Source organism: Colletotrichum truncatum, assembly GCF_014235925.2.
Source record: "Colletotrichum truncatum strain CMES1059 chromosome Unknown Contig_0010, whole genome shotgun sequence".
Taxonomy (NCBI): domain Eukaryota; kingdom Fungi; phylum Ascomycota; class Sordariomycetes; order Glomerellales; family Glomerellaceae; genus Colletotrichum; species Colletotrichum truncatum.
The window spans coordinates 667531-685284 of NW_027222407.1; the positions used below are offsets into that span (position 1 = coordinate 667531).

Below are 17754 nucleotides of genomic sequence, written 5' to 3' on the forward strand. Positions count from 1 at the left end.
GGATGGTGGTTCAACCGAATTTGGTTGAGGGGTATATAAGCCGTATTAATTAGGGTCGCGCGAGAGAGGACAGTTGACTGCGAAAGTACGAGCCCTTCTTGTTGTATCCTTTGTGGTCGTCAGGATAAAAAGTGACTGGAATGAGAAGTTGTTTTGTTTGAAAAAAGCGAGAGACTGCGTCTGCGACGTCGGGGTAAAAAAGGTCAGGCGCGAGAGGTTTTGGGAGATACTAGGAAGGGGGGTAGGAGAAGAGAAAAGGGTTGAAGAAGGTTGAAGGGAAGCGCTGGACAAGACGAGAGTCACAGTCAAGTATGAAGAGGATGGAGGGGAGGGGGGTGTTTAAAGGTGAGGGAAAAGGGACTTGGGGGGGGGGGGGGAAGAGGGTGGAGGGTGGAGAGGTAGAGGGTAGACGGGTGCGGTGACAATCCAGTGACAAGTGAGCGTAAGGTACCAAAAAGGCTGCGACACGATGGACGAGGGACAAGGACCAGGAACCAGGCCGGGGACTAGCAGATGGAGTAAGAAGCAGCAATAGCACACACTCTTGGGTATTGACCAGGGCCCTAGATGTTAGGACCTGAGAATGGGCATGGATGGACATGGATGGACATGAACATGGGGAGGGGACTGGAGGGGCGTGGTTTAGAGGGGCATTTGTGTTGTTTTATTTTCTTATGAAGGGGGACACGGGAGTGACACAATTATGGCCCAGCCGGCACACTTGACCCTTTTTGCTTGAAGCCTGGTGGCCGCTGAGCAAGAGGACAGAAGAGCTTTCCGGGGTGGATGCTGCAACAAGATGCAATTGACTGGCTGATATAAGGAAGGGGAGGGGGGTGGCTTGATGGGGCAGAGGGAGGGGTGTCTCAGGGAGCTTTTCTGGATGCTACCAGCCAGCAACTCTCTTTCAGTGCTGCTGCACTGCAACTTCACTACCCAACGGCGGCGGTGATGATATTCCAGAACACGAACGGATACAGAATGCAGTATCCGGCAAGCACACAACACACTTGACACCCAGCAATTAAGTGGTGCAGCAGACGTGCAGGTATCTAGGCAGTTGCAGTTCAGGCCACCCGTGACAGTCAGCCCGTTGGCCTCTAGGGAGAAAACCCTTTTGATAGACACGATGGATTGACCATCTAGTTGACAAGACTGGACGGATGCGGCCTAGATGGCTGTTTAGCAATATTTTCAAGCCCCCAAGGTCTGGAAGTGATCGTCCGCCTTGTGAAGCACCGTCGCGTATCAGGCGTAACAGAACAAAGTGGCAGCCGTCGGGTCGGACGCCCAGCCCACGGTTGGTTGGTCCGCAGCGTGTAGCAATAGTGGAGGTGCCACTGCGATAGTGTGCCTCATCCTCACCTGTCAGTATGAGAGCAGAGATTGAAAGTGGGAGCATCAATCAGCATCAGGGGTGTGATGCGGTGCGGTGGGCGGGGGCGCCGCTTAACCTCCGTAGGGTGTTTTACATTGATGTTCCTACTAGAGTACCTTGGTCCCCAGAGGTCCTTCTTTGGGTTTCTCCCCCCCTCTTGCGCTCACTGCGATACATCCCAGGAATGTCTCTTTCGGATCGCCGGGCCCCTGTCTCTGCCTCTGACTCCCACACAGTCCACTCTTCCCTTTCGGGAAGGGCATCGACGGGATGACAGCGGTCGCCCACTGGGTAAACGGGCATGTGCCCCAGAGTAGCGGCTCCCAACGAAGCAGAAACCTCCTAATAGCAGATGGGATGAGTTATATGTGAGTAGAAGAAGTCAAGAGATAATCTCCCAGAAAATCAAGCATAACAGAAAGAAAGGAAAATAATGGTAAGAAAAGGAGAAGAAAAGAAAACCCGAGATGCATAACACGTGGATGCTACTTCTCATGCACGAGAAGCGGTAGACTCCAGAAAGGTGGGCTGCTTCCCCTCGAACTAAAGCAAGGCACCTTTGCCAGGCTTCGTGCCTGAGGTGCTACTGCCGCTATTGCTGCTATTGGATTGCTACTGCGATTTGCTGCTCCTGCCCTGATATGCCTCAACATGGCGCCTTCTCACCTGCATCGTTGGTGCCCAGACGTCGGTACCTAGCGCCAGTAGCGTGCTTCGAGCCGAGAACCTAACTCATTCTACTTTACCTTGCCTTGCTTGCCTTTACCGTCTTTGCCAACTACTGCTAGACAAGCTCCTGCTGTCTTCGACAACTAGTGTACGGATGATGCAGCGAAAGAGCACACTACTGTTTCTGATTGGGTACGGTGGACCCCCCGTATAATAAAGTGCTCCTGTAACACACGAGCCACCGTCGCCCACCCTCCTTTTTCCCACTAGATTGTCAGGATTGACACAGATTGGCACCATGGATTGGCCTCTGACAACACCGGACGACAATTCTCCTTGCCCGACACAACAGAACCTGGCTCACGCGCTCTTCTCCAGGAAGGAGCAGAGTTTGCCTGCAACCAACACAATTACTATCCTTGTTCATTCCGTGATTACCGCACTCTATCAAAGACGAGACTTGTAGATAAGCACTCCGAGCCTCCATCGTCAAGTATTGATACCGATGTCGACAATTTAGCAAGGGATTGCTGAGCACGCAACGCCCGCCCTTTGCTCTGATTAAGGTACGGCCAACGGCGAGGGAAGGAAAAAAAAAAAAAAAAAGACCAGATGGAAACACCAACAGCGGGGTTAATTTACTCTTACCTCTGTCTCCGACGACACTATCCCTCCTGTTCATCACCTGTTCGCAGCTCTCCTTAATCGCCTCGTTCGTTCGGCTGACTTGCCGCACGTTGCGGATAGAGAGACGCTCCGAATATAACCCTAAATGGGCGATTTCATCACTGTATCATGTGAGGTGGCTTGGCTCTGCTTCGTCATCCTCGCCCGAACCATCACTAAAGACCAGCCAAATTGCTTACCTTTGCTACGTAGTGGTGTACTAGTAGAATTTTCGACGACATGCTCACCCAATCCATCAACAATCCCATCTTGACGACTTCGCTGATGTACCTCACGCACTGCACACGTACCTCCTCTATGTGGCTTCCCTACACTCAAGTAAACTTCTCACTAGGCCCCTGGACACTTCCCAGGATCCGACGCCTCTCGCGCTCACCTTCAACTCACCTTGTGCTCACCTTCTTCTGTTATGAACCCCTGACACTGAGAACTCTGGACGCTCCGCACCTACATCCGTTGTAGCCCAACTGCCTGACTGGGTCTACCCTGCTAGTGGAGCACTCGAACCGGGACTTGGTTGTTTCAACCATGGCATAGCATAGCGACTCGGAAACACCCAGCGCTTTCACCGCCGTCCTATGCAGAACAACTCAGAGAATAGTAGAGGTCGGTTTTCTCTTGCCAAAAACTGCATACAAGCCACGAGGGTGGGAACCCCACGAGGTATCCCTCGGCGATCTTATTGCTGTCATGCCGCTGTCGTCGGGTGTAAAGCATTTAGGGGACTAGAGTGATATTGGGAGCTCTCAACCTGCCACGAGACCCTGAGCAGCATAGCCATACCGTCGATTACAAGAGACGGGCTGCCCGGGTGGCCTGTGCCTGTGCTTGTGGCGGTGGTGGTGGATTTGTAACCCAGACCATCGCGTCTAAGTAAACACTTGTGCGTCTGCGCTTGGTTGACTTGCCTGGGTACCTTAAGCCCGTGCTTTCTCCCGCACATAGTACCATTCATCTCCCAACTCCTAATAGTCGGTCTTGTATTGATTCCCCCTCGCTCCTCGTCGCCACGAACCAGCACCTCAGGCCGCCTGGGGGCTATTAAGCTGATTTGCGCGGGTCAATCCGGGCATTGTTCCCCTTTTTCTTTCACTTTTTCTGTCTGGCAGATTTGCAACCCCCAATGCAACCCCTGTGTGAAAAAGTCAAAATGATTGAGGGGCGATGGCAACAACAAGTCGAGAATGTTTGTGGGTTGCCCTTCGCCCATTGATAGCCTCCAATACAAAAAAGAAAAAAATTAGCCTCCGTACGGGTACTGACTGGATCGTTAACACCACCTAATTCAAAGTAGCCTGTGCGAATTGGACAAAACGTCGACACCACCATGATATCTTGGCTCACCGTCGGAAACATGACCCGAAAAGTTCAGGAAAAAGAAAAACGCACAAAAGGAGCCACAAGTGGAGGGGCTCATGAACTTCGATAAACGATGGCCATGTGATGCTCTGTTTCCTCAAATCCTCGCCCCATGGGTTCAAGTCCGAAATGATCGAATCGATCCATTGCCAACCTGACAGTAGAGCCTTCAATTTCCCTTGATAGGTTCGGAATATTTTGGCCCAACTTCAAACAAAGACTCTCACCGGCGAAATATAGTGCTCACCCCACCTATCGTCCTTCCGTATTCCCCTCCACGCTGAACCCCCTGCTTCCATCTAACGGACCCAACAACTCCACATGGATGAATCTGCACAAGATAGATTACCCAATCGGCCATGGAACATCCGCCAGCAGGTTGGTTCGTCTTTTGTGCTGTCTCGCGGCTTAACACCAACGGAGCTTCCAAGACACTGGTCGGTCAGCCAGCCAGCGCCGCCGTGTTCCCACACTGGCGGAGACTTGTCTTCATGACTCTGATTGCTTATCTTTGCCGCGCTGCTAACATTTCTTCTAGTATTACTGGAGCGGCCCAATAATACCAAGTAGACTATCTGCACCGACATCGTATTCATTATCCCGTGGTCAGTCTTGTCTTACCTCTTTCGCTTGCGTTACCGACCTTGACAACTATTGTTGGCGATCAGTAGCCACTCTTAGGGCAACTGGCCTTTGCTGAAACCCGCCCCTCACACAATTGACCTCACCTGAGCCTCCTGGAGGCTGAGCTTGACGAGATTAGCGGCAGGCCCTGCTCGCCTGCCCTCTGCCAATCTCTCTCCGCACTCCATTTTCTGCTTAGGTCAGGCCAGCGAACAAGCACAAGGCGAACAAGGGGTCGCGGGGGCCGTCATAATGACAGGACGTCCCTGAAGATCCCGGCCATATCCCACGACCGTTAAGCCGCATCCCCATGTCTTTCCTGGTGGCCTATTTTCCCGATTAAGAGGCTGAGTTGAAGTGTGGCACTCGTGCACGAACCAGTACCAGCGGCATAGTAGCATGAAGTTGATGAGTTAAGACAGAGAATACGAGTCGGAAAGCTTCAACCTTCTCCACGCCGTCGTCGTCACCGGTGCTAGAGCCACCTGCTGCGCCCATCGTCGACTGTCAAATTTCCTTTCATCCAATGCATCTATGCTAGCCACAAGTCACAACCCGCCAGAAGCATAACTACTATAGCTGATTTTGCCGACTTTGTCGATCTATTGGCTTTCAGATGATTTCAGTCTCACAGCTCGGCCAGGACGACAACCCACATTTCCCATCCCCACCCCACCCTTCTTCCATCGACACCCCCTCGACCCCCCGAATCCCCACCACAGTTCCAGGTTCGTCGTCGACGTTACATCCCCTAAAAATTCTACACATCCTTTTTGGGACAACAACCTTTTCTTCCTTGCGGCAGGTTTTCTGGGTACGCCAACACTGCTGCGTACCTGACTTTGCCTTGCGACTTCACAGCAAAAAGCACAAGCCAGAGAAACCTGCAAGAACTTTGCCCACAAGTTTGCAACCCCTGCACTTCTGTCTTGAGTCTCTTTGCCTCCGGGCTTACATTATGTTTCCCCCCATCCCATCTTCTCATGTGAGAGCCCACAGACGTTTGCCCGTTGGCTTGCTCTTCAACAACATGTAAACCATCCGTCCGTGTGCCCATCTGACTGGATAACTGCCCTTCAAAGTCAAGGGTAGAGGATACGTACCCACACCACCCCAGCCCAACCAAGCCAAACCACCCGACTAGGCTTTGGTTTGAGGACGAGGGAAACAGGCCAATCAGGTACGCCAAAACGTTTCGACTTGAAACAAGGTGGGCGCTCCTCGGCCAATCAATCCTCGATATCAACGTGACAACGTAAGACGATCACCGAGAGAGGTGAGAAGAGTCCAAGTTTCCGAGGTGGGATTGACTATATCACAACGTTCAAAATCCGAACGCAAGTTGTCTGACGGGGAGGGGGCAAACCGGGACGGACAGACCGTCTCCTCTCGGCTCGTCTGGGGTTTGCTGCTACCAGGGGGTGGAAGGAGCATCGCGATATATCCCCCTCTTCGCAAGGGAACGCTTTGGCCTTTTGGGATCGGGATCGCTAAATACCGCTGTTTGTTTTGTTTCCTCCTTGATAAGGGGGCCAGGAGCGAGGGGGCGGTTTCTGTCTGCGAATGATGTATGATGTGCAATATGATGCGCTATCCCATCTGATCCGCGCTTAAACCTGGATGTCAAAACCCACGAGGGGGGAAGAGATGGTCCGTGGACACGCTGCATGCCCTGCAGATTGGGGTTGGGTTTTTCTTGTCTCACCGAACTTATGGTCCGTAACCTGGCTGTTGGGAAACGGGGAGGACGGGGCCTGCTTCTTCTTTCTTCACGGCTTTCTTTACATCCGGCCGAAGGAAGGGGGGGACATGCGGCCTGGCCCTGTGTTTAATACCCTCGCTTGGTCGCAGGTTGAGGGATTTCGGCTGGCCGGTGCATCGTGTGATGTCGGATGCTGGATCACCCAATGCTCATCTTACAAATCTACTACATCTTGCTTTTTTTCCCCAGGGACAGATCAACCCGTCAGACTGACTGGAAGCCGGCGATTACTCAGCTTCAAGTTTACCCCCAAAATGTGTCGAAGTGAGGTGTCCAATAACACAGAATCAAAACACGCTCACCCATACGCGCAACACCCCTATTGTTCTAAAGCTGCAGATGCGATAGGTTACCAACACATGCAGGGTGATTGGGGGGGGGGGGGGGGGGGGGGGGGGAATAAATATGCTTGGTCACAGCCTCGGAATGAAGACAAAAAAGCCCACGCGCTGCTATTGTTCTCGAATATGACATATTGCTTCCAACGCAGTCAAATCCCCGGTCTCTCGTCCAGTTAGATTCGCCCGCGTTTGTTGTTGGTGCTGCTGCTACGGTGGCTTTTTTGGTGCGTTCAGTTAGCTTGTTTGTTGTCGTTGGTACTTACTACTTTGTACCGAACCTGTCGAATTTGGTCTGCATCTTGCCGCGCGCCACCGTATTTCTCAAAAGATCTTTCTTTTGCGGATGGTGAACGTAGCATCAGGACCAACGGGTCGTTGTAACATTCAATATTCGGGTATCAATTCTTGGCAGCAGCTTACAGAATCTCTTGGAGGGGAAATGAAAAGAAAAAAAAGTTTGAATTTGCCGAGAGACACGTCGGAAGTATGTTCCTTTGTGACTCTTCAGTTGTGGCGTAGTGGTGACGGCGATGCTTGACAATCCTTGATGCGATCGCTCCCTCCTTCGGCCGAGTTCGAGGTGTGATCAATCATTCAGAATATATGCTTAAGTAAGCATGGCTTTTGGCCGGCTGGCAACACCTGGTGAGCAAGTTGGCTGGACTGGCGGCGGTGCTGGGGGGGCTTTGCCAGTGCCCGCCAGCCTTGGGGCTTATCAAATCGGCGCCGGGGCCGTTATCAGAAAATTTCGAGAATCGGATGCAAGTCACGACTATACTGGAGGCGAACGACGTACCCAAAGACAACGAACACACGCAATAAGTGAGATTGGTTACCCCTTGCGACGTCAATCTGAGAATATCACCCTCTATATATATCTTTGAACAAACCCCATAAAAGAAAAGAAAAAGACGAAATGCCCAGCAGGACAGAATCCGAGGACGTCGCCATGGACGAGGCGCCCCCATCTCACCAGCCCGAGGAGAACTCCCAGGAGTCACCTGAGCAGGACGAGGAGGAAGAGGAGGAGGAGCCCCAGCGTGTCAGAATTGTATGTATTCTCACCGGTCCTATGCTTGCGCTGTGAGCCAAGTGAGACGGGAGTTGATTGACTGACTGACTGACTGACGCGCAGCTTCCCGGTTCAACTGATACCGCCGCCTCATTCGAGTTCATCGATGAGGGTCACACTCTCGGCAATGCACTGAGATACATCATCATGAAGAAGTAGGTTTCGCTCTGTCTCTCACGGCACTCTAGTTTGTCTCTTTCCTTCGGTTTACTAACGCCACGAGCAGTCCCGACGTGGAGTTCTGCGCCTACGCCATCCCTCACCCCTCCGAGGCCAAGATGAACATCAGAATCCAGACCTATGGTAAGACTGCTTAAGCCCTCCCGCATCGTTCATGTGGTTGCCCGCCCTACTAACACACTCTCACAGACGGAACTGCCGTCGCCGCCCTTCAAAAGGGCCTCAAGGAGCTGCAGGCTCTCAGCGACACCGTCGCGGAGGAGTTCATTCGCTCCAAGGATGAGTTTGGCCGCTCATAAGTGAGAGCAGCAATATGCATGTCAAATGGGCGTTTAAAGGGGTGGATATTTTAGGTCATAGACAAAAATAAGCAGAAACTAATGGGAGTCCTTTTTTTTCCGGCAAATTGAAGTCGTTTGCTTTGTGGGCATGTTTTTGGATTGGGTTCTTATATACACGAGTTTCAAGTCTCTTTTTTCTCGCACTCAGTTGCGGCCCTGGGGGTATCATGGTTAGCATATATCTGACGTAGATGGTACCCGGCCCAGTGGACTCACCTCCAAGAACCCAGTCATGAAGCTGTTGGGCAACCGCTTGTCTCCTCTAAAGTTCTCCTCCTTGAAGTAAGACATGATGTGCGTAGTCTGCTTCCAGAAGTTCATCGTCTCCTGTGATTGTGTTCATTCCCAGTCAGCCTTTTTTCTCTGCACTTTCCTTTGCACTTCCCCCCGGTCTCCTCGGGGGGGTGACAAGCCCTCCCCTCTCAAATGGCAGAACAGCGCGTACCTGGTATTCGGCATGGCTCTTGAAGAGCAGGACGTCCACGACGGGGAGCTTGTTCGCAAACCTGTGGCGCTCAAACTCCTCGCGTATCCGGGTGCGGAGGACGGATACGGGTAGGGGGACGTTGTACATCGTCTGGATCTCAGGCGCCTGCGTTTTCAACCCCCTCAGTTAGCGAGTGCCTTCTGAAAACTCTTTTCGGCCACATTTCTTCTCTCTCGTCTCGGTTCAATTCATTCATCGGTCGTCGATCGGAAGGAAGGGACATACAGCTCGGATCCATTCTCGGTACGAAGCGAGAACCCGTCGCTTTGCGTCGTTCCAGTTGGCCGCTACACGTCATGTCAGCGCGACACAGAGGTCAATCGGGCTTCTGTACATACACTGCCTGGTCGTCTTGGCGAATTGGGTCGGTGTGATGGCCATGGTGGGCGCGAGGTGCTGTTGAGGGTTGGTCGTGATATGCCCGGTCCGTCTGGCCTGCTGGACTAACGGTTATCTTGCGGGAAGCACAGCTCCAAGGTTGGGAGCCGCCCAATCACGTGTGGGACTTAGTCATCCTGGCTGTATTGTGTAAGTATGGTAGCACAGGGGTGTCAAACTCAGTAACTGGCCAGCCACATCAGCCACACTGCAACCAGATGGACGACACGCCAGACAGAGAATCATTTGTAATTATCAAGCGATAGGTTTCTACCTTCATCTTGCCCTTTCTATCGGCATTGTGCGAATTCTTCAAAACATGTATCAAGACAAGTGAAGCCAGAAGTCTTTCCACAAGTCGAAATACCTCCTACACAAACACTAGCCACATTCTGAGTACGTACCTCAGGCGCCAGGGGAGGGGTGAGCCAGCTGCGAACAACCGGTACTATCGCCCCACCATCGAACTTCAACTCCTTCGTCATTCAACATTGTTTCGCGACGCGACCGATTTCAGATACGAGCAAATTCGCAAGTAGAACACGATACACCGCGAACCAACCCGAAAAATTGACGAGGCATCAACTACTAAACCACAACCATGCCTCCTATCCGTCACTCATCGAAGCGCAAGCCGCCCCCAGAGGGTTTCAGCGATATCGAGGACCAGCTGCTCATCTTCCAGAACAAGATGAAGGACGCACAGAACAAGCCGCCACCAACAGGCCCCAAGCACCAAGCCCAATGGGAGATTTTCCAGATTGCTCACACGCGGAGCCGCTACGTCTACGATATGTACTACGAGAAGGAGGCCATCAGCAAGCAGCTTTACGAGTGGTTGCTCAAGAACGGATACGCTGATGCTATGCTCATCGCCAAGTGGAAGAAGCAGGGTTACGAGAAGGTACGTAATGATCTCTGATGTATTTCTTGCGACAGAATGATCTAACAACTCTCAACAGCTCTGCTGCCTGCGCTGCGTCCAGACCAAGGAGACCAACTTCAACTCGACCTGCATTTGCAGAGTCCCGAAAGCTCAGCTCAAGGAAGACCAGGACGTTCAGTGTGTCAACTGCGGGTGCCGCGGTTGTTCATCGAGCGATTAAAGCATGAGAGAGTATCTCACAAATTACACAGCGGAGGAAAGGCGTTTTTGGCGTCCTGGAGGTTTGGGTTCGACCGAGAGTACAGACGGTACTCAGGTCTTCATTTGCTGCAAAGAGGTAGTGATCCTTTCAATTGACCGTTTTGGTATCATCATGACCTGAACGCTAATCAAAGTAGTGCTATGCTTCGTGACTTCTTCATCGTTTTGCAAATCCTGCTCGCCCCCCGCCTCGCCCAAACCGTACACTGTTCGGCACGAACTGCAATGCCGACATAGCGCCTGCAAGGTCGTCCATTTCTGTGTCTGGCCGTTCTGTTGGATCTGCTTGTGCCGTGGTTGGCCGCCTTGCTGTCGATCCCTTTGTTGCCGACTGCTTCGAGGCCGATTCCTGATGCTCCGTTGCCCCACGCTCCTCCTCTTTCTGGCTGCTCTCAGCTATAGACGACTCCAGAATGCTTGATTTACGCTTCGATTCCGTGGCACTGGTAACGTTAGACGACTTCCGTCGATGATGACCCCCTTCAACCAGCAGTGAGCGCCGTCCATCTATCCCTTCTTTGGTCACCGCGAAAAAGAAATTCTTGGGGTACATGTGCTTGTCGATGAGATGCATGCGGCGTTTCTGCGGGGTCATGCACTTTCTCTCGCAACCCTCCACGAAGCAGGAATACTATGGGCTGTTAGTGAACTTCTATAAAAGCTCAAGGGATGGGGCTGCAATACGGTGTGCTCTCCTCTTTCCCGTCGGACAGCAGCGAAGGAGTCGTGGCACTCTTCGTGATGTACATTGAGCAGATGCTCTGACGGCAAGTTCCTTCCGCATTCTAAACAACGGTTCATATGTGCCTTGATGTAATGAGTCTCATACTCGTCGTATGACTTGAAGCTTATGGCCTCCTTGTGAGGCGGCAGCGAGCATTTCATGGCAAATTCCTCGGAAGACCCCTCGGCGGAAGACTCCAGCTCTGTAAATTTGGCCGTGCGATCATCTGAATCAAGGGTTCTCGGGCTGCTGTGGTGATATGCAGAAAGGCCAGTGGAGGGCTCGCCTTCGTCCTCTCGTGAGCGTTTCATCTTGAGTGCATCCGAGTGAAGGGGATTGTTTACTTGCAGGTTGCCACAAATTCCCCCCAACTGTGCCAGGTAATTACGCTCGATATTAGAACTCAGTGGGAGCGCGCAGGACCATGGGTGAGGCTCAGGCACGTTTGTCAGAATTTCGCCTTACAAAAACAAAAAAGGCCTGCTTCTAAACCGCCCTATCTTTGTAAGAGGCTCAGCGAACAAAAGCGATACTTTTGGAATGTTTGGGGCGGTGGAAACTGAAAGACCGGAGTGGTGGTGGGGCACTGATGGTCAAAGGCAAGCCGATCAGGTCAGTCATCACTCATCAATATCAACTCTCCAGGTTGCCGTTGCCCCAGGCTTGGGCTCCTAACAAAGGAGCGGCAGTTATTGGTGCGCGGCAGAGGCTGTGCAGAGGTACCTCCGTTAAGGCGCTGGGACCAGGAGGGACACTCTGCACGGACCAAGTGCAGCTGTTGAGGGGCTCCATCCAAAATAACTGATTTCCAGCTGGAAACACACTTTACCATAATATACCCTGAGGTTGTTCTCGTCCCTGTGTCTTTTATTGAGACTCGATCTCGTCTCTTTTCTCCATCTTGTTCTGTCTGATTGCGCGACAGCCCTGTTCAGTCCGAGTGCTCCGTCCCCTTTTGAATGTCTGCTACGGGTGGCGCATCGCTCGTCGCTCCTTCTCTCCGAACCTCCACCCAATGTTTTCTTCCTCGACTTCTTCACCCCGAGTACGTGCCGCCACAAGCCTTCGATCCGACTCCCCGATCTCGTCGCCCTCTGCCTCTCCGTCTCCTCGACCACGAAGCGCCTGCCCCTTACCAAGTTATGGATCGTGCGCGCACTCTGGGATTGGTTTCGAGAACGTGTGAGCACAGCACGTAGCTACAGGCTCTACCTTTTTTGGCCTCGTCTTTTTGTCTATTTTGATTTTTGGAGTTCCGCCGCTCCCACCACAACACATCGCGAAAAATCGCAACACAACCCCTCCAGCTCAGGGCCTAGTTCTGCCCTCTCCAACATGGCGGACCATATTGAGGCAGCGAAGGAATGTTGGCAGTGAGTCACATCCTCTCACCTGCTGTTTTGGGCTGCATATCTCGCTGGGCGCATCTTCCCAGAATCTCTGCGCCTACATCTTTGCCATCCAATACTGACCAGCTATAGCTATGCGCAGAAGGTCCGCAAGCAATTGCAGAAGGAATTGGAGAAGCTCAAGAATGATTCTGAAGGCAACGAGCTTAAGCGCTTCGAGTTTCTGGAGAGTATCGTTTCTAGGTATGTGACCGGCCGCCACTTCCACCCTGATGTCCTCCTAATTCACTGTCCAGTCTCCGCCTTGCCTGTATCCAAGTCATATTTCACTCATTTGAATATGGCACCAATGAGAAAGTCGATGCCAACCTCTGGCAGGCGCACAGCCTTGTCAATACCGAATATCGGAAGGCCCTCCTTCGCCTGAAGGGCACTCAACACAACGTTTTGAAGCGCAAGCTGGACAAGATGTACATTGGCTTCCTTAAGACGGCCCAGGGTTTCTACATCGCATATATCCAGCGTTTGGCTGCCGTCTTCCCAATTCCTGAGCTCTTGCGCATCGCCGAGGGCATCAAGGCCGAGAATCTGGTGGAGGAGAACCCGATTGCGAATGTCACACCCATTGTGCGCCAATGCATTCTCAAGTTTTGCCACGCAGCTCTCATTCACCTTGGCGACCTGTCAAGATACCGTACGCAGAATCGCCCCAAGGTGCCCTACGAAGCCGCCCTGACGTACTACTCGCTTGCTCACGATATTATACCAACCTCGGGCTTCGCTCATCACCAGATGGGCATCATCTACCTGGATGAGAAGAAGCACTTGGACATTATATACCATTTTTACCGCGCTTTGGCTATCGATGAACCCCATCCAATGGCGTCGCAGAATCTCGAAGCCGAGCTGAAGACCCTCCAACAGCCGCCCACACCGGCTCGTCGCGCGGGAGCGCCCCCTGACCCCCAAGAGGCTTTCGTACTCTGGTTTGTTCGTCTGCACGCCTACTTCTACAAGGGTGAACCTTTCCCACAGCATCAGGAGCTCGAGGATGAAGTCATTCATAGGCTGGAGATGGCAACCAAAGCCCCCAACACTCGCGAGCTTCTGCAGAAGATGGTGCTGCTGAACATGTCGGCCTTTTACCATTCCAACAGAAAGATGACCAGTAAGTTTTGCGCCCATGCTACTCATCTATCAACTAACTTGATATAGACAAGTGGTCTGTTGCGGCTTCGCGGTCTTCGCATTTCGTCCTTCGCCTGAATGCTCGCTTCTTTTCGACATTCTGCCGTCTTCTTAAGAAGGAAGTGGATGAAGCCCTTGAACAACAGACAAAGGGTGAACAATCATCGGCAGATAGTCTTGGAAACAAGGAAGCTGACAAAGTTACTCCCCTGTTGGAGAACATTCTCCCTTTCATGCGCCTGTATGCAGCCTGGTTGGTGGCTTGCCGCGTCGAGATTCTGAACGCACAAGACGCCTTGGAGCCCTTTATCAAGGACATGTACAAGGGCTTCGCAAAAGCCCTAACCGTTCTGTGCGAGATGTACGGCAACGAGAATCTCAAGCTTACTCCATACATGCTTCCCGAGGACGAGGAGGCTATTGGAATGCGTCCCCTCTACGACTCGCAGTTGCCAGAAAGCTGCCGCCTTCATTATGACGAGGATTCTCAGGTCTTGAAGCCACAAGCCGCTCACTATGGCGGCCAGCGCTTTGATAATCTTGGGGAGGCGTTTGCCAGAGTTCTAAGCACAATCAAGTGCGGATTCTTTTTGGCTAGCGATGACACTAACTTTCCGTTCTCATACGCATCGTCTCCAAAAGGCCTTAACTTCACTTTCCAAGAAGATTATGTTCCCAAGGCTTCGGTTGTTGAACCAAAAGGCCAGCCAAAGGTGGAACAAAGCAGTCCTGTAAGTGTGCCAGCTGTGGACAAGAAACCGCAACAGCCGAAACATGTTCAGAAGGCACCTTCAAAATCAGCGTCTTCTAAGCCGCCTCCTGAGGCAGCTCCGCCACGGGCGCAGCAACATCCTACTCCTGGTCGTAACAGGACGCGAGGCCAATCTGACTATGATTTCAGCTCTGACACTGACATGCTCAATATGGTTAATGATTTCCTGATGCCTCCTGCGGCCCACCACGAGTCCCCGATCGACAGTCCCGACGACACATCGTACGGAATGAATTCGACCATGGCAAATGAGGTATTTGGAGTGCCCCAGACCAACAGCCCGCCCGCACTCGGATCCGCCACTGCAAAGACATTCCCCAGCCTGCCATGGAATATGATCTACACACCGACACCGCACAGCAAGAACTCTGAGCTGACGCCACCAGACCGTGCCGCAAGGGATGCAGCTGCGAGGAGGTCTTTTGATGCAGGCGCTCTTAAGAGTAACGTTCAGGTGTCAAACTCCGGCCTGCTTGATGACCCATTTGGGGATGGACAAGAAAGCCAATACATGGCCCACCAGCAGCAGCAGCAGCAACAGCAGCGATATGCTGGTACTCCTGATGGTACTAGGACAGCTCATCAAGACCGCCTGTTGCAGGCCTTTGGCAAGCAGCCCGTTGATCCGAGACCGATGGCCCGTGACTTTTCGAGTGGCTACGGACTATGGCCCAACCCCTACGCCGAGGGCAATCCGAATGTGCTTCTGCCACGGGCAGCGTCCACTCATGCTCGCTCGCTAAGCGGGTCTCGACCCCAGTATCCTCAAAGCCCCGTCATGCCGCTAACTGGAGAGAACTTTCCCTTGTCTTCGGGTAGCCAGTTCTCCAACACCAGCGGCATGCACCAGAGCACTCCATGCAATGGCATTGCGTATACCGCAACGACTGCCTTTGGACGCGGCCCAATTGCACATATGCAAGAGGATCCTACTCACTACAAGAATTTGGTCAGGAACAACGGAGGTGCCGCTACTGACGGCTACACTGCCGGATACAATGACATGATTCTTCAGTCTGCTATGGTGGACGAGATGAGACGCGCGTCAGGCCAGAACCTGCGTCGTTGAAGCATGCGACGGGACGTGACGGGAACTGACTTACCTCTGAAAACAGCCAAGTCCAGTCTGTAACGACCTTTCAATAGGGTCGCCCGGCTGGCAGATGAAGACATCATCTTTGCTATTGCGATGTGAGCAGGACGTGATTTCGTACTGATGAGAATGCAAGCTGACCAAGCACACAGTCAAGGCCAGCCCAGCTGTTGCCAGGCAATCGCCGAATTATCTTTTGCTCTCACAAATAATTGCTTGGAAGGGTTTCACTTGACACAATGGAGGGAAATGGTTTAGGATTGTTCATCCGGCTGTCATTGTTACAGCCAAATCATTCCTTCATTGTTTTACTATATCATGACCCAGGGCTCGGATCGTGGAAGATGTCAGGCCCAGATTGCAAGTTGATGCAAGTGTTATTGCCACTCATTTGATGCTCCTCAGGAGCCAACGCCGTTGTTGAAACCTTTTCCCATTGACCCCTCAACGCCAGACTGTCAAAATGGACGCAAATGCTCAAGGCATTAGGTGTAGGCTAAACGCCTTAAGAAGACGAATACGTCTGCTTGGGGAAGGGGTAACTGAGAGATAGTTAGCAAATGATGAACCTCATGAAAACCCTTGTCTGTTTGTAAAATTTGCAGGTGATGACGTGGGCTAAAGGCCGCTTGTGTAAGAAGTATTAAGGGTAACTTACGAAGGACCAAGCTCCTGAATGCTGAGCTTAGCCAACCACTGGCCCATATCGATGGACTCGTCAAGAGACTTGCCGTCAACGAGACCAGCCATGAGACCGCCAGCAAAGGCGTCACCAGCACCGTTGGTGTCGTTGATTTGCTCCTTGGCAATGGGCTTGACGGGGTACTCCTTGACGTTGTCCTCGCCCTGGACGGCAACGAGAGTAGGGTCGGTTCCCTGTGTGATGATGGCAACACGCTTGCGCTGCTTGTTCTCCTTGGGGAGGTTGGCCAGGTGCTTGGCGATCTCCTTGAGGTCGGTGGTACCGACGTTGTGAGACTCGGCGTAGGCGGCAGCCTCAGTCTCGTTGCCGATAACGTAGTCCCAGTAAGGGGCGCTGGCATCAAGAGGGTCCTTGAAGAACTGGGGAATGAAGGGGGCAGACAGGCTCACGGCGAAGATCTTGTTGTTCTTGGCGGCCTCCTCAGCGAGCTTCTGGATGGCGGGGGGGCAGACGGTGAAGTGGTAGCCGCCGATGTAGTAGGCCTGAGCACCCTCAACGAGAGCCCAGACATCTGGGCGAGTAAGATGCTCAAGGTCGTAGTGGTTAGCGGCACCGAGGTCGGTGCACATGGAACGGTTGTGGCCGGTAATGACAACACCGCAGCGGCCAGTGGGGATCTTGGGGTCGACACGGTACTCAACGCGGAGGCCGGCGGTCTTGACGGCATCCTGAAGAATGGAGGCGTACTTATCGTCGCCAACGCCACCAAGGTAGACAACGGAGTTGGGGGAGAGAATGTACTGAGCTCCACGGGCGGTGTTCTGAGCGGCACCACCGGCGATAAGCTTAGCGTCGTAGTTGTTGAGTAGGTCCTCGTAGATGCCCAGATGCTTCTCTTCGGCAAGAATAGCGTCGTTAGCCTTGAGGCCGTACTTTTCGAGGAGAGCCTCGTCGCCGACTGCTTGGATGTCTGTTGGTTTGCGGTGTTAGTTTCAGAGCTCGGTGTTAAGGGATGAGGGGGAGGGGTAATTCGACGCAGAAGGATTGTGCAATACCCCTCCCTGACTAAATTAAACCCGGATAGTGAGATCTTACCAAGCAGAGGGTTCTCGAGGCAGAGAAGACGGAATTCCTTAGGAGCCATTTTGTTCAATTGGGGGATTCTGGGGTGTATGGATGTGGTGTGAAAGAGACGGTGGGATGGGAGGGAGCTGTTTTCAAATATGTTGATTTTGGTGCTCCGGCGGCAAGTGTTGTAAGAGGTGATGGTGGGGTTGGACCAGTAGGAGGAGGTGGGGTGGTGGAAGGAACGTGCTTGAGGGCGGGCAGCTGAGCTTTCCGAAGGGAGCACAGTGGTAGGGATGGTGGGGCGGTTTGAAAAGGTTCTTGTTGCCGTTGCATTGAGTGAGATTGCCGCTGTGGCGAGTCTGCTTGATTTGGAGGGCGCGCAGCGGTGTCGGGTGAGACACCTTGTCAAGGCGGTGACTGACCGGCTGGAGTACATTGGTTTGGATGATTGGTCTGTTTAGCGGATATGCTATTTCATGGAGTTGATGTCGA

The 17754-nt window shown here is 52.6% G+C and overlaps 6 protein-coding genes across 6 annotated transcripts; 3 read left to right on the forward strand and 3 right to left on the reverse strand.

Moving 5' to 3' along the window:
• Nucleotides 1–7736: 7736 nt before the first annotated feature.
• CTRU02_213645 (DNA-directed RNA polymerase i and iii 14 kda polypeptide) lies at nucleotides 7737–8371 on the forward strand (the record flags this gene model as incomplete). Its single annotated transcript, XM_036730017.1, has 4 exons — nucleotides 7737–7871; nucleotides 7956–8047; nucleotides 8119–8195; nucleotides 8262–8371. The coding sequence occupies 4 exons, from the start codon at nucleotides 7737–7739 to the stop codon at nucleotides 8369–8371; spliced, it is 414 nt and encodes a 137-aa protein (XP_036578278.1).
• A 186-nt stretch (nucleotides 8372–8557) lies between these two features.
• Nucleotides 8558–9281, reverse strand: CTRU02_213646 (complex 1 protein; the record flags this gene model as incomplete). Its single annotated transcript, XM_036730016.2, has 5 exons — nucleotides 8558–8569; nucleotides 8630–8740; nucleotides 8859–9005; nucleotides 9126–9187; nucleotides 9239–9281. The coding sequence occupies 5 exons, from the start codon at nucleotides 9279–9281 to the stop codon at nucleotides 8558–8560; spliced, it is 375 nt and encodes a 124-aa protein (XP_036578277.2).
• Nucleotides 9282–9879: 598 nt separating this feature from the next.
• On the forward strand, nucleotides 9880–10384 carry CTRU02_213647 (cell cycle control protein cwf14; the record flags this gene model as incomplete). Its single annotated transcript, XM_036730015.1, has 2 exons — nucleotides 9880–10182; nucleotides 10241–10384. The coding sequence occupies 2 exons, from the start codon at nucleotides 9880–9882 to the stop codon at nucleotides 10382–10384; spliced, it is 447 nt and encodes a 148-aa protein (XP_036578276.1).
• Nucleotides 10385–10582: 198 nt separating this feature from the next.
• Nucleotides 10583–11460, reverse strand: CTRU02_213648 (C2H2 type zinc finger domain protein; the record flags this gene model as incomplete). The annotated part of the gene is made up of 2 exons (XM_036730014.2): nucleotides 10583–11056; nucleotides 11110–11460. The coding sequence occupies 2 exons, from the start codon at nucleotides 11458–11460 to the stop codon at nucleotides 10583–10585; spliced, it is 825 nt and encodes a 274-aa protein (XP_036578275.2).
• A 1024-nt stretch (nucleotides 11461–12484) lies between these two features.
• On the forward strand, nucleotides 12485–15527 carry CTRU02_213649 (telomerase activating protein est1; the record flags this gene model as incomplete). Its single annotated transcript, XM_036730013.1, has 4 exons — nucleotides 12485–12522; nucleotides 12631–12741; nucleotides 12795–13666; nucleotides 13714–15527. 4 exons carry the CDS (start codon nucleotides 12485–12487, stop codon nucleotides 15525–15527), a joined length of 2835 nt encoding a protein of 944 aa, XP_036578274.1.
• A 529-nt stretch (nucleotides 15528–16056) lies between these two features.
• Nucleotides 16057–17698, reverse strand: CTRU02_213650 (adenosine kinase (pfkB family carbohydrate kinase); the record flags this gene model as incomplete). The annotated part of the gene is made up of 3 exons (XM_036730012.1): nucleotides 16057–16093; nucleotides 16210–17164; nucleotides 17290–17698. The coding sequence occupies 3 exons, from the start codon at nucleotides 17696–17698 to the stop codon at nucleotides 16057–16059; spliced, it is 1401 nt and encodes a 466-aa protein (XP_036578273.1).
• Between the last annotated feature and the right edge of the window lie 56 nt (nucleotides 17699–17754).